The sequence below is a fragment of the Bradysia coprophila genome, chromosome X, assembly GCF_014529535.1.
Source record: "Bradysia coprophila strain Holo2 chromosome X, BU_Bcop_v1, whole genome shotgun sequence".
Lineage (NCBI taxonomy): Eukaryota > Metazoa > Arthropoda > Insecta > Diptera > Sciaridae > Bradysia > Bradysia coprophila.
In genome coordinates, this window is record NC_050737.1 from 1,328,518 (window position 1) to 1,342,369 (window position 13,852).

The following is a 13,852-nucleotide window of genomic DNA, read 5'->3' on the forward strand; positions in this document are numbered from 1 at the left end:
TGTTCCAGACCAGATGGGAAGAAACCTGATGGCCTCAGTCTCTTACCTTGGACAAAAGGAAAATCACTGTTATGGGACTATACTTGTGCTGATAGTTTTGCGACATCGTATATAAATCGAACCTCAAAAGAATTAGGTTGGACAGCAAAACACGCGGAAGAAAAGAAGGACGAACACTACGTCGATTTGCGAGAACAATTTATTTTCATTCCAGTCGCCACATAGACGTCCGGTGTGTTTGGCAAAGAAGCAATTAAACTAATAAATAGAAAAATATTTTACTTTACTAGTGAGGTAATTTGGCCTTTCCCTCACTAGTGAAGACCCTTTCCCTCGCTCGTAAAGTAAAACGCCATACTTTACACGTGAAATAATTTGATATCTCGTATCACGGTGAGTAAAGTGGTATAGTAATGTACTATTACATATCTCCTTTTTCCATTCAGGTGTTTCCTGACAAAGTTGTAAAGCGAAATGTAAGTACATGTCATAAAAATGTCAGTATGGAAATGGCCATAGGAAAGTGTGTAATAAAGGAAGACTATTATGGTTTATAAGTTGACTTGCACATAGAATTTACTTATAATTTCTAAAATTTATGCATCAACTTATAAGCGAAAATACGTATGTAATCCTTAATAAACAAAAGACGAAAGAAGTAATTGATTCAGGCAGGACCTATTTTTAGGAAGCTGATTTTGCCAGAATTTACCGAATGGAACATTGCTAACTTTGGAAAATTAGGGCAGATTTTTGAAAATTTCTTCAAATTCAGAAAATCAATTACCCAAACACAGGAACTTCGACAGCTAGCAACTACATGGACAATACGAATGCTGTTTGTAAAAGGTTGAACTCCTTTTTCGAATACATTCAATGATTCATTGCAACAGTATTATCTCGTATATGAACAACAAAACAAAATACCTTTGAATCTAGTACAGCAAAAGTTTGATGCGTTTGTGGGTAGTGTAAAATTAGGCCAGGCATTCTGACATAATTCATTAGAATATACTTAGCACATTCTGAAGTTTAAGACCAAAATTATTTGTTGAAAATTACTTATAAATCGGATCCGTTCAAGTCAATAAAGATTTTACAAACAAATTTCTTGTCAAGAAGACGCTTTACATACAGACAAGTTTATGCTGCCTAGCTTCTGGGTACATATTTTGTACGAAACTGGAAATCACATTGGTATTGGTCATTCCAATTTTATTCGATTTTAATGTGCAACGTGTTATATAATTCAATCTCGTCAGAATTGTGAATGACATCGAGTATTCAACGGTATAATTTGATTCAGTCATGCAGATGGTATTTGGTGTACTGTATCTCAATTAGAAATGAGAACATTTATGTAGTTCGGGTAGAATCGAACTAAAATGTACACTATTGGCACGCGTTTGCCAATAAAAAAAAGAATTCGCATGCTTTTACGTAAATAACTTCTCCATTCGCACACATTTGACCGAGTATATTGTTTCATAGAAAAAAAGAACATTCAATTAAATTTGCATACGAAATTAAGTTGAAAATTGTTGATTTATTTTACGATTCCGAATCGAAAAGACGTTAATTTGAATGTTATTGCGTGTTTATCGAAGTATCTACATATTGAATATCCACTTTGAATACTATTATATATGTAAAGCGTCTGCATTCTGTTTTGACGAGGCACAGGTTTCCTTTCAAATTAACAGAACATATTTGTTATGAAAGAAGGCAGGACAGATTATTACATAGCACCGAAATATTCGGAGAACAAAGAGAACGTGTGTTCTTTATTTTGGTTTTTTGAGAAGGAAATCGTAGGATTCTTTCTTTTTACTTCGTTTCTATCTTTCTGCAAGAGTGCAAGTTGTTGATGTCAACAATAGACGAACAATACAGGTTGCCGGTTTTCATGAAGAAAACATCGCATGCATTTCCTCATTTACTTTATAACTTTTATACTCACCGACTCATTAAATTCGTATTCAAATGCATGGTAATCAAAAGGCGATAAAATTGAAACGATTTGCAACGTTTTCTCTTTTTTGTTCGCGAGGATAAGAAATTGCGATGCATGGACGGTGTAGGATTTTATTATAAATTATAACAGAATAGGTTAGAAGTTATCGGGCCTACGATGCCATTATACACAGCTCATTCGCTTTGCTGGTTGACGCTATTGTATAGAAAGAGAAAAATAGTATTTCTCGTTACGAGTGATGAAAAATTCTGCTTTCATCACGAGTTAATGCTTAGTTTCCTCTTACCAAAAAAAGTACTCCGTGTGAGAGACAAAATTGAATTTTTTCAATTTTTCTTTGTTTATTTGACAGTTTGCTCTCTCACGGCGCTCTAACGGCTCTCTCACGGCGTACTTTTTTTAAGTGGAATGGGCACTTAAGAACTACGTTTTTTGTGCCTTAAGGATCATAACGAGACGAAACTACAACAACATAAACAAAGTTATCACTCTACAAACCCTACAATAATTTCATCAACTATCATGCTCATTCGATTGCGACCGAAAAGTACTGTTACAGCCGCAAATACGTCTCTCTGAGAAGTACTGAAACTTGAATTTTTCTATCGTCTAACGTCGAATTATAATTATGATCGTAAAGCACAAAAAATGTTATTTTTACAATCATTAATCAAATAAGTCTCGAGAGCAGCTACCAATCGCAAAACCTAAATTTCTTATTTAAAATAGAAATTCAAATTTGCCGATTCTAAACTTTATTGCAAACTTTCCGTTCGGCTACACAGAACATACATGTCCAACTAAGCCGAGAAAAATATCATTTTGTGTCATCTGTTACCGTAAGCGATAAAAAATGTTGTCAATACTATGACCGAAAGAAATAAACGACCATTTATGATAATGCTGACAGTACAGAGCTTGGTCTCAACGCAAAGACAAAAGATATAGAATCACAGTGGAGACAAGATATATCCTCAAAAAGTGCAGCTTCTGAAATTGTAATTACAAAACATCTGCGGACAGTCGAATTCCGATCAATTCCGTTCCAGCTGAAAAGATATTAATACAAAGCCGTGCATACATATTTCGGTAGAGGACTATAGAATTAGCGAAGCTTTATCACCAATAATAAAAAGGCCAATGCAATTTTCTGCAAGAGTCTATGTACGAAACTCAAATCGGTCGACACTTTTTGCGATTGCGATTATGTGAAACTGTCTCACGAATCCGATCTCTCAGAATTGTGATTTTAATTAAAGGACCAAAGTACAAACACTTCAAAACACATTCTGTAATATGCTGAGGAGTTGAACTTTTACGAATTAAATAACTGAAATCGACAATAATAGGATTAGGATACAGTTCAAGTAACTCCCATTTCCTGTGATGATTCATGTGTACGAGTCTACATTCTGATTTTGACAATAACAATGACATACGACTAAGAATTGTTCCCATCACATCATCCACAGAAAGTGAAAGGTTTCGTTTCCCGATCAAGTATATGCCCTTGGTAGAGAGAACAGCTTCGGTTTGGTGAAACGTTAATTATGTCACAAGTTTCTTTCAACAATAATATCAATTTTTCCGATACATTTTACTGTTAAGCGCTCACGAGACGCATCTTATCAATTAGCAAGACAATATAAAATGTTGCCACTTAATTTAGATGTGTATTGGCTGTTCACTTAACAGTAGCCCAAAATAAATTTTTGTTTAAATTTTCATTTGTATTAAATATGTGACTTATTGGCTCGCACACACTCGCATTCGACTTGTACAGCTGGTTCACTGGTCATAACGTAATGTTGACTCAATTTAAATATTGTCCGACTTTCTTTCAACAAAAATCTTAACTAAACCAACAAAACATTGAGTATGATGTTTGTCCTCCTCCCGCCCAAACATCCCCTTAATATAAACGAATAAACAGAAAAATCTGTAAAAATTCTGAGTAAATTTCAAGATTAGTATTCACAGTAGATTATTAGGCAGGCCATAGATAGCACACACAAAATCAAGACAATCAACCAATCATATGGAAAACTAAGAGCGTCTTTATTATTCAACAGACAAAAGGGAATTTATCAGAAGATACCAAAAGAATTCATGAAAAGATTTCCCAAAAAAAATGTTTTGGTATCACAACAACATATATTTGTTGTGCTGATACTGTACATTATAAGCTACGAGCTGATTCCATTATATGGCAGGCAAATATAATGTACGTCGAATACGGGTAATTGTACGAAAATAAGTTTTTATTGACTTTGTAATGTGTAATAATGAGCAGATTTTGTCGTAATATATTTAGCCACAAAAGATCGAGTTACTCAAATAAAAGATGGAATTTACGTCTAATAATTAATATCTAAGGGAACACAATTATTACGAAAAAAAAGAAGAATTTTTTTTGTCTCGATTACGAACACAGGTCATAACACATCGATATTGAGTATGGCCATAGTGATATGCATGTATGTATTTAATATCATCCAAATAAACTGGTTGATCGTAAATAAATATGTTAAAAATTCATTGCATAGTGTACGCAGTACTCACCTTCGTTTTTCCTTTGCCTTTGGTTTACCATTAGTAACCGTTTCCGCAACAGTCTCTTCACTTTTATTAACCATTTTTGATACATTTGTCATTGCTTATGCATTTATTGGGAACTTTCGCTGATCAACACCATCAACCTTTCTTGACGTTTTTCACAGTTCCAAAGTCCATTCAACAAAAATAGCTTTTGGTTCAAACACTTTGTCTTTCACAATAAATTGTTCCAATTGTCACTGTTTTTTCCTTGAATTAATTCGCTTTTTGTTCTTTGTACAAAAAAAATAATTGACAAATCAAAATTCATCCACCATCCATTAAAATGTTTTCGTACGCACAAATACGTTTTTTTGATACGGTGTACACACTGTACATGGGAGCTGAGTCGATATACTGACAGACATACGTTCTTTTTGTAGATATGTCAAAAATTATTATGATTTCACGTAGAGAACCGCCGTTCGTATCGTTCGCAACAATCGCAGCGAGCCGTTCTTTCGAAAAAGAAATAGACTTTTGTAAGTAAACTAAACAAATTAAAGCTACTTGAAGTGAAACGTGACAATCGTGAGAATCGACTCACTAGTCTTGAGCCTGAATTACTGAATTATACTTCTCATAAAGTTTATGTCACTGAAATCCAATGTTTGTTACACAAAAAAAAAAATAAAAGTATTTAAGTCTAAAATACATCGCGAAGATTATATAACACAACAAAGGAGATCATATCGACGAACATTCAAATATTTTCTTGACTATATGTCATGAGTCATGGCGTTTGATTGAGAGATAATGAAAAAGTTTTGGTATTGAGTCTAAAACTCACTGAGTCCGAAGAGTTGAATTGTTCGAGATTTTGTTTCATTATATATTGAACAAGAAATAATGATATTATGAAAGTAGTTAGTCCGACCACATAGATCGAACGACGGTGGTTGAGTTAGTTACCTTGGCTCGTCCCTGGTATATAAGTCAAAGTAATGCAAGTAGTGGCCCCACCACTGACAAAGTTCATCGTACACAAAGTACCGGAGGTAAGAGGAAATGTGAGGTGGTTTTCTGGTGTACAATGAACCGTGTCTAGGAGAGAGAAAAGGGAGGATTAGGACTTGATTTTCATTCGTGATCATTCAAGTCAAAGTCCTCACGTTCAAATAATCTCATGGGTGAGCCCACAGGGGAAAGCTTGTTATTACGAAAGTCAAGTCAGATTTTGTTTCAATATTTTATTATTTTAGTCGAATCCATGTATACCTAGGCCAACTTTGCGTATATAGTGTTAAAAGAGAATGTCAAAAAGAGTGTTCACCCATCGAGCTCAGTTAAATTAACTGGTTCGTTCCTAGTTAACTGGACTTTTACATACAAATTTTGACGTATCACCCATCGAAACCAGTTAAGCAACTGGTCATTCTTCTCTCTTTTACGCTCTTTTAACACTGTATAGTAAAGATGAAAACAGATAATAACGCGCTAGCGCTACGTTATTGTTGCTGCTACAGACCACTTTGTATAAATTGAGTGTGATGTTTTGCGTGACTGGGCATTGCATTTTTCTATAATATTATATTGACACATATCAACCAACGGGCTCAGTTAAATTAATAGGTTTTTTCATCTGTTTTTACGCTCTTTTAACACTGTTTTTACGCTCTTTTAACACTGTATTGAGTGTATAGATTATAGAGTGAAAGAACAGGGTGGAAAACCAGTTAATTTAAATGAGCTCAGTGGGTGATATGGCAAAATTTGTATGTAAACAGGGGAAAAACAAATTAATTTGACTGAGTTCGATTTTCTACTCTCTTTTAACACTCTGTAGTAAGAACATGAACGTGTTTATTGATAAATTGGAAGCATACTTAACTCTTCAGGTTTATCTTTATGAATAGAACACAAAATTCAAACGACAAATCAATCCTATATTTCCCAGCAAATTTAACTGAAAAGCAACTGAAGTCAGTGTTGGCATACGTGTATGTTGAACATACGTTCGATAGTTATTCGTCGACGGAGTATTTTATTTTGACATTTCAAACAGCACCTTTTTCTTCTGAGAGAGGTTAAATGCTTTAACGTGTCTTGTTGAATCCCACAAGAATACTGCAATTTTACGTATCCTGAAATTTGACCAACAAGATGTCAATCAAACTTACATCCAATTTGAAACGTCCGCCAATCGGTGAGGAGATAGAAAAATAATTTAATTAATTGCTTCAAATTGCATCATTTCCGTGTATCTGGTCTTTAGGTGGTCTTATCGTTGCCGAATTGATTAAAGATACCGTTCCCACTGAAAATACATGGAGCACCGAAACATCGATCGTTTTTCGCAACAACACAAAACTGGTATGCAATACCACCAACGATATTCTTCGGGCATTGGCCCGTGAAGCACTGAAATATGAATTGTATGGCAAGTCACCGGCTGAACGAACTCAAGTCGATCACTGGTTGACATTCTCATTAACGTTTCAATCGAATGTTCAATCGAAACTGGACTACCTGCAGAAATGTCTAGCTCCATTGACCTATTTGGTTGCCAATAAGCTCACCATAGCCGACTTGTCGGTGTTCAACGAAATATTTCTAGTCCTTCAAGAAGCTAAAACTAGTCTACCGAATCATGTGCAGCGATGGTACGATTTGATTCGTTCGCAGCCATTCGTTGAGAGTGTGATCAAAAATCTGCCAGCCGATGCGAGACAAGTGACAAAACCACCGGCCAAAGTTGAAAAATCCGGCGAACGGAAGCAAGAGGGGAAATTTGTTGATTTGCCCGGAGCGGAAATGGGAAAAGTCATTGTACGCTTTCCGCCTGAAGCATCTGGCTATCTGCATATCGGTCACGCCAAAGCGGCATTACTGAACCAGTACTATCAGCAAGCGTTTAATGGCAAATTGATTATGCGATTCGATGACACCAATCCGGCAAAGGAGAACGTTGAATTCGAGAAGGTTATTCTGGAGGATTTGGAAATGCTCGAAATCAAACCAGACTTGTTTACGCACACGTCACAATATTTCGACTTGATGTTGGAGTACTGCGAGAAACTGATGAAAGATGGTAAAGCCTACGCGGATGACACCGAGCCGGAACTCATGAAAAAGGAACGTGAACAACGAACCGAATCGGTCAACAGAAGCAACAGTAAGATACTGTGATTTGTTTGCACAGTTTGTTCATCACTGTAACGACCGGTTATCTCTTTCAGGTGTCGAGAAAAACTTCCAAATGTGGGGTGAGATGCTGAAGGGTACGGCAACTGGTCAGAAGTGCTGTATTCGTGCCAAAATCGACATGTCATCACCGAATGGCTGTCTCAGAGATCCAACAATTTATCGTTGCAAAAATGAACCTCATCCGAGGACGGGAACGCAATACAAGTTCGTGTATTCATTGACTAAATACCCTGGACTTAACTGATCAAGTTTTCCTTTTAGAGTGTATCCAACGTACGATTTTGCTTGTCCGATTGTTGATGCTATCGAAAACGTGACTCATACCCTGCGTACCATGGAGTATCATGACAGGTAATTGCCGAGAACTTATTCCGATAAATCGGTCGTTGAAATTAATTTCGTTTTCCCCCATTGCGTTCGTGTAGAGACGACCAATTCTATTGGTTCATCGAAGCATTACAGCTACGCCGTCCATACATTTGGGAGTACAGTCGTCTGAATATGACCAACACCGTTCTGTCGAAACGAAAACTCACCTGGTTCGTAGAAGAAGGCTTGGTGGACGGTTGGGATGATCCTCGGTTTCCAACGGTTCGCGGTATATTGCGTCGTGGTATGACCGTTCAAGGTCTGAAGGAATTTATCATCGCTCAGGGATCGAGTAAATCGGTGGTGTTCATGGAATGGGACAAGATCTGGGCATTCAACAAGAAAGTGATTGACCCTGTTGTTCCGAGATACACAGCGGTCGATAAAAACAACGTTGTTGTCAATGTCGCCGGTGCGGTTCAAGAAAAATCTGATGTGCCAGCTCATCCGAAGAATGTCGATGTTGGAATGAAAACGGTTTGGTTCGGTCCACGCATATTGATTGATTACGTCGATGCTGAATCGTTGAAAGAAGGCGAATTGGCCACCTTTATCAATTGGGGCAATTTGCTGATCAACAAGATTAACAGGAAAGATGGAAAAATTGTGTCAATCGACGCCAGCCTTAAGTTGGACAATAAAGATTTCAAGAAAACGGTCAAACTAACTTGGTTGTGCGAAACTACTGATGAATTTACACCAACTTACTGCGTGTTCTTCGAACATATCATCAGTAAAGCAGTTTTGGGCAGGGACGAAGACTTCAAAAACTATATCGGCCATCAGACCAGGGTAAATTCAACATTACTGTCATTTGATCGATACACAATTTCATTGAAAATTTACCTTCCTTTTTCCAGACCGAAGTTGAAATGATTGGCGATCCTGAACTGAGGAAATGCAAGAAGGGCGATATCATTCAACTCCAACGACGTGGATATTTCAAAGTCGATCGAGCTTATGCTCCACCCAGCATTTACACCGGAGTCACATCTCCGATTATTTTACTGGAAGTTCCTGATGGCAAAGAGAAGCCATCGACTCAAGCACCTGCAGCGAATAAAGAGACTGCACCGGCAAAACAAACAGCGGTGAGTATTCTATGATTTTCTTTTGTTCTTTTGTCGGTTGGCAAATCATCATGTGGAAGAACAAGCGAAAGAAAAACTCATGAAACTGTGCAAACGGGCAGTCTACGATATATTCGGAAATATTCAAAAACAGTGCTGGGATCTTACGCAAATATTACTTTTACTTATGCAATATGAAGTCGAGGATATCTTAGTTCTTACGTCTTTATTACGTCTCCTGATTTTGATCGACAAACCTTGGTATCTACCGAATCAGTTATATCATTTGAACCTAGTGAAAGACCTTGATTGTTTACAGTTATACCAAAAACCAAACTTGCCTTGAACGCGAGGTCTGTCCTATACGAAAACTTAACCTTTGAAAATATCGATAAATATTGTGAAATTCTGCATGAACAAAAACAAATCTTTGATGTGATGAAACTGTCCCAATATTTATGAAATACTGTCTGCTTCAGCAACGCAGGCTGGAGAAGGTTGACCTTTGTCATTCTATAGCTAAGATGAGTTCCAACTTTGGCAGACAAAATTATCATTCGACAAACTCCTATAAACCAGAAGTTACTATACCTATTGTGACTTTTGTGACCATCGGTGAAAAGTGCGTAAAAATAGTGACCTACATGTCGAATTGATTGAATTGATAGTCCCAGTACCTATAGCACGATTGGTCATATTTTTTTTCAATTTCCATAAATTCAACTTTGTCAGCAATATTCGTTGCATACAAAACTAGTCAGTGTTTCTCTCATCGAATAAGGCACCTCCAATTAATGCATTTTTTGTGAACAATTTTTTTTTTAAACCTAAGCTCAGCCTTTGTTTGATTCTCTCAAACGCCGCATACATTACAATTATAACAAAGTGAAAGGCAACACCAGTCCCATCATCAACAAGAGAGAACAACAACACAGAAACGAAAGAAGTAAAAGAAATGAAGAAACGTGTGTAATATTTCGACGTTGTTATGAAACTATCGAACGGTTTTTATAACTTCTCATTTAGGTGGAATTGACAATAATGTTCAATGTGGCATTTTGATAAGATGTTTGAATTGGAATCAAAATTTTTGTGTGTATCGGTTGTGTGGTTGAGTTGAAATTTATTCAAATTCTGTTCGTCTTTTTGGCAATTAATTTTCACTTTGCGTAAGTCACTTTGCAACGTAAACAGTTTGCATTTCCTATATGAAAAGTGCCTTTCGGTGTGTTCCATTGTAATTCATTTTTTAGTCGAATTGAATCACCTGCGATAGATCATACAACGAATTCTCGGGTAGTGTTTGAGGAATGTTCGCACCTATTGATCAGTTCTTAAATTTATTTTCATTTTATCTGATTGCTTCGTAATAAAAATGGATTTTCGAATCGAATCTCAAATATTTTCATTTCTCTTTCCAGAAACCAGCAGCTAATAATACAAGCGACATTAACGAGAAAATCAAACAACAAGGAGACATCGTACGAGATTTAAAAACAAAGAAAGCAGTCAAAGCAGATATTGATTCGGCTGTTAAGGTGCTTCTAGCTCTGAAAGCCGAATACAAAAATTTAAGCGGTAAAGATTGGAAACCGGACAGTGAACCAGCAACATCAGCAGCAGCACAACCAGCTACAACTGTCAACGTTGGTACTGGTGACGCAAACGCAATCAATGCCAAGATTGTTGCTCAAGGCGAAAAAATACGCGATCTAAAGGCCAAAAAAGCTGACAAAGCAACGATCGATCCCGAAGTAAAAGCTTTGCTGTCTCTGAAAGCTGACTACAAGACCGCAACGGGACAAGATTGGAAGCCTGGCTGTGTGGTGCCGACTGCTGCTGAACCTGTAGCCCCAGCAAGTAGTAACAATTCTTCCGAATTGAACGAAAAGATCAAAAAACAAGGTGACTTAGTCAGAGATCTAAAGGCGAAGAAAGCACCTAAGCCGGAAATCGACACTGCCGTCAAGACACTGCTCAGTTTAAAAGCCGATTATAAAACACTTACCGGTGCTGACTGGAAGCCTGAATCAACAACTCAAACTGCTCCACCACCAGCAGCGCAAACATCACAGAGTAATTCAATACACGACCGAATTGTTGCTCAGGGTGATAAAGTCCGAGATTTGAAATCGAAAAAAGCCGCCAAAGCTGCCATCGACGCTGAAGTTAAAGCTTTACTGGCTTTGAAAGCGGAATTTAAGGCTTCCACTGGAAAGGATTGGACTCCTACTGTAGCATCAACTGTTGAAGCTCCACCTCCAGTTACTCAAACATCACAGAGTACTTCAATACACGACCAAATTGTTGCTCAAGGTGATAAAGTCCGAGATTTGAAATCAAAGAAAGCCGCCAAGGCTGCCGTCGACGCTGAAGTTAAAGCTTTACTGGCTTTGAAAGCAGAATTTAAGGCCTCCACTGGAAAAGATTGGACTCCTAGTGCAGCACCAACGGTTGCAGCTCCAAAAGCAATGGAATCTGCCCCTTCACCACCTTCGGGTGAAAAGGAAGTTTTGACTGAAAAAATTACAGCTCAAGGAGACCTCGTTAGAACTTTGAAATCGTCCGGAGCAGCAAAAGACAAAGTTGATGAAGCCGTAAAATTGTTGCTTGAATTGAAAGGTCAATACAAGACACTGACGGGTACAGATTTCCCAGTCGCTGGTCGCGGAAATACAAAATCGAACGCGGACAATAAACCAAAAGCGGCAGCACCGAAAGAGAAGAAAGAGGCTCCAAAACCTAAGGCCGCTCCGAAGGCAGCTGGTGATGCTAAGGATGATGGAACAGGATTGAAAAAGCAAACACGATTAGGACTCGAAGCTAAAAAGGATGAAAATCTGCCAGATTGGTACAGTCAAATTCTAACCAAAGGCGAAATGATCGAATACTACGACATATCTGGTTGTTACATTCTTCGTCCTTGGTCGATGGCAATATGGAGCGTCATTAAAAATTGGTTCACGGAGGAAATAACAAAAATTGGCGTCAAAGAAGTCTACTTCCCAATGTTTGTATCGAAGTCGGCTTTAGAGAAGGAAAAATCTCACATCGCTGACTTTTCGCCAGAAGTTGCATGGGTCACAAAATCAGGTGATTCTGATTTGGCCGAGCCAATTGCTATACGTCCAACATCGGAGACAATTATGTATCCCGCATACGCAAAATGGATTCAGTCATACAGAGATCTGCCATTAAAACTGAATCAATGGTCGAATGTTGTACGCTGGGAATTCAAGCATCCACAGCCGTTTTTACGTACTAGAGAGTTTTTGTGGCAGGAAGGACACACTGCATTCGCTAGCAAAAAGGATGCGGAAGAAGAGGTGCTTGTAATATTAGGTAAGTCAGCCTACGTTACAACCGTCACTTGCAAAGTCTTTTAACCAAAATTAATTTTCAGATTTGTACGCACGAATTTACGAAGAATTGTTGGCGATCCCAGTGCGCAAAGGACGTAAAACCGAAAAGGAGAAATTTGCCGGAGGTGATTACACCACAACTGTCGAAGCCTTTATATCGGCTAGCGGTAGATCAATTCAGGGTGCTACCAGTCATCACTTGGGAAAGAACTTCTCGAAAATGTTTGATATCGTGTACGAAGACCCGACAACGCAGGAAAAGGAGTTTGTTTACCAGAATTCATGGGGTCTCACCACTCGAACAATTGGTGTTATGATCATGGTACATGGTGATGACAAGGGCTTAGTATTACCGCCAAAAGTTGCCAGTGTTCAAGCCATCATTGTTCCCTGCGGAATCACTGTTAATTCAACTGATGCTGATCGTGCAGCACTTCAGAAAAGTTGTAACGAACTGGAGGTGACACTGAAATTGGCTGGTGTTCGTGTCGAAGGCGACTATCGCGATAATTATTCACCCGGATGGAAGTTCAATCATTGGGAATTGAAAGGTGTCCCGATTCGCATCGAACTCGGACCGAAAGACATGAAATCGAATCAAGTGGTCCTGGTTCGTCGTGATACCAATGAAAAGAGTACGGTTCAGCGGGCTGATATTTCCAAGAGTGTGGCGCAGGTGTTGGATGAAATTCAGGTGAATCTGTTCCGAAAGGCAAAGGAAGATTTTGATAGCCATTCGGTAGTGACGAAGGATTGGAAGGATTTCTGCCTGAATTTAGACAAGAAGAACGTTCTGTTGGCTCCATTTTGCGGTGAAATCGATTGCGAGACCACAATCAAGGATCAAAGTGCGGTGTAAGTTGACTGAATTGATTAAAATGTCAGCATTCGTTGTGTATTAATCGGAAAAAATTTTCAGCGCTGAAGGTGAAGCCGAAATCGGACAGTTAACCATGGGCGCCAAATCGCTATGCATACCATTCGATCAGCCAGCTGCAATATTGCCAACCGATAAGTGTATCAATCCGGCGTGTACGAAAAAGCCGTTGAATTACTGTCTCTTTGGCCGAAGCTACTAAGACGAAGGTTTCGGTAGTCGAAGCTTTGCGGTTTTGTTTCATCCTCTGGACGCGATTGAGATTAAAATTTGAAAATTTCATTTCGGTTGTTAAATGCAACAATTTTAAAATGTGTGAGATTTAAATGGACTATAAACGTTTCTAATTCGCAAAAATCTGCATTTGGTTGTGTCATTTGGCCATCCGGATTTCTACGTATTTTCTGGTAACGACGCATGGAACACCAATTCTTCCTCCAGTCAAATTAAATACCCG

At 38.2% G+C, this 13,852-nt stretch overlaps 2 protein-coding genes across 2 annotated transcripts in view; one reads left to right on the forward strand and one right to left on the reverse strand.

Annotated features, from left to right (window-relative positions):
- The window catches only part of LOC119081730 (protein similar), a 91,098-nt gene extending 86,174 nt beyond the window's left edge, over window positions 1-4,924 (reverse strand). Inside the window, exon 1 of the mRNA XM_037190907.1 lies at window positions 4,538-4,924. Within this exon, the coding sequence (XP_037046802.1) occupies window positions 4,538-4,629 (92 nt within the window). The 5' untranslated portion in view covers window positions 4,630-4,924. The remainder of the gene's footprint in view (window positions 1-4,537) is intronic.
- Window positions 4,925-6,557: 1,633 nt separating this feature from the next.
- On the forward strand, window positions 6,558-13,758 carry LOC119081642 (bifunctional glutamate/proline--tRNA ligase). The gene is made up of 9 exons (XM_037190723.1): window positions 6,558-6,716; window positions 6,786-7,685; window positions 7,750-7,921; window positions 7,979-8,068; window positions 8,143-8,878; window positions 8,947-9,177; window positions 10,578-12,498; window positions 12,560-13,373; window positions 13,438-13,758. Exons 1-9 carry the CDS (start codon window positions 6,674-6,676, stop codon window positions 13,595-13,597), a joined length of 5,067 nt encoding a protein of 1,688 aa, XP_037046618.1. The 5' UTR covers window positions 6,558-6,673; the 3' UTR covers window positions 13,598-13,758.
- Window positions 13,759-13,852: the final 94 nt, after the last annotated feature.

Coding starts and splice junctions, on each gene's coding strand:
- LOC119081642 (XM_037190723.1), top strand. CDS start 6,674: ATGTCAATCAAACTTACATCCAATTTGAAACGTCCGCCAATCG. Junction 7,686..7,749: donor ATCGGTCAACAGAAGCAACA/GTAAGATACTGT, acceptor TATCTCTTTCAG/GTGTCGAGAAAAACTTCCAA. Junction 7,922..7,978: donor AGGACGGGAACGCAATACAA/GTTCGTGTATTC, acceptor TTTTCCTTTTAG/AGTGTATCCAACGTACGATT.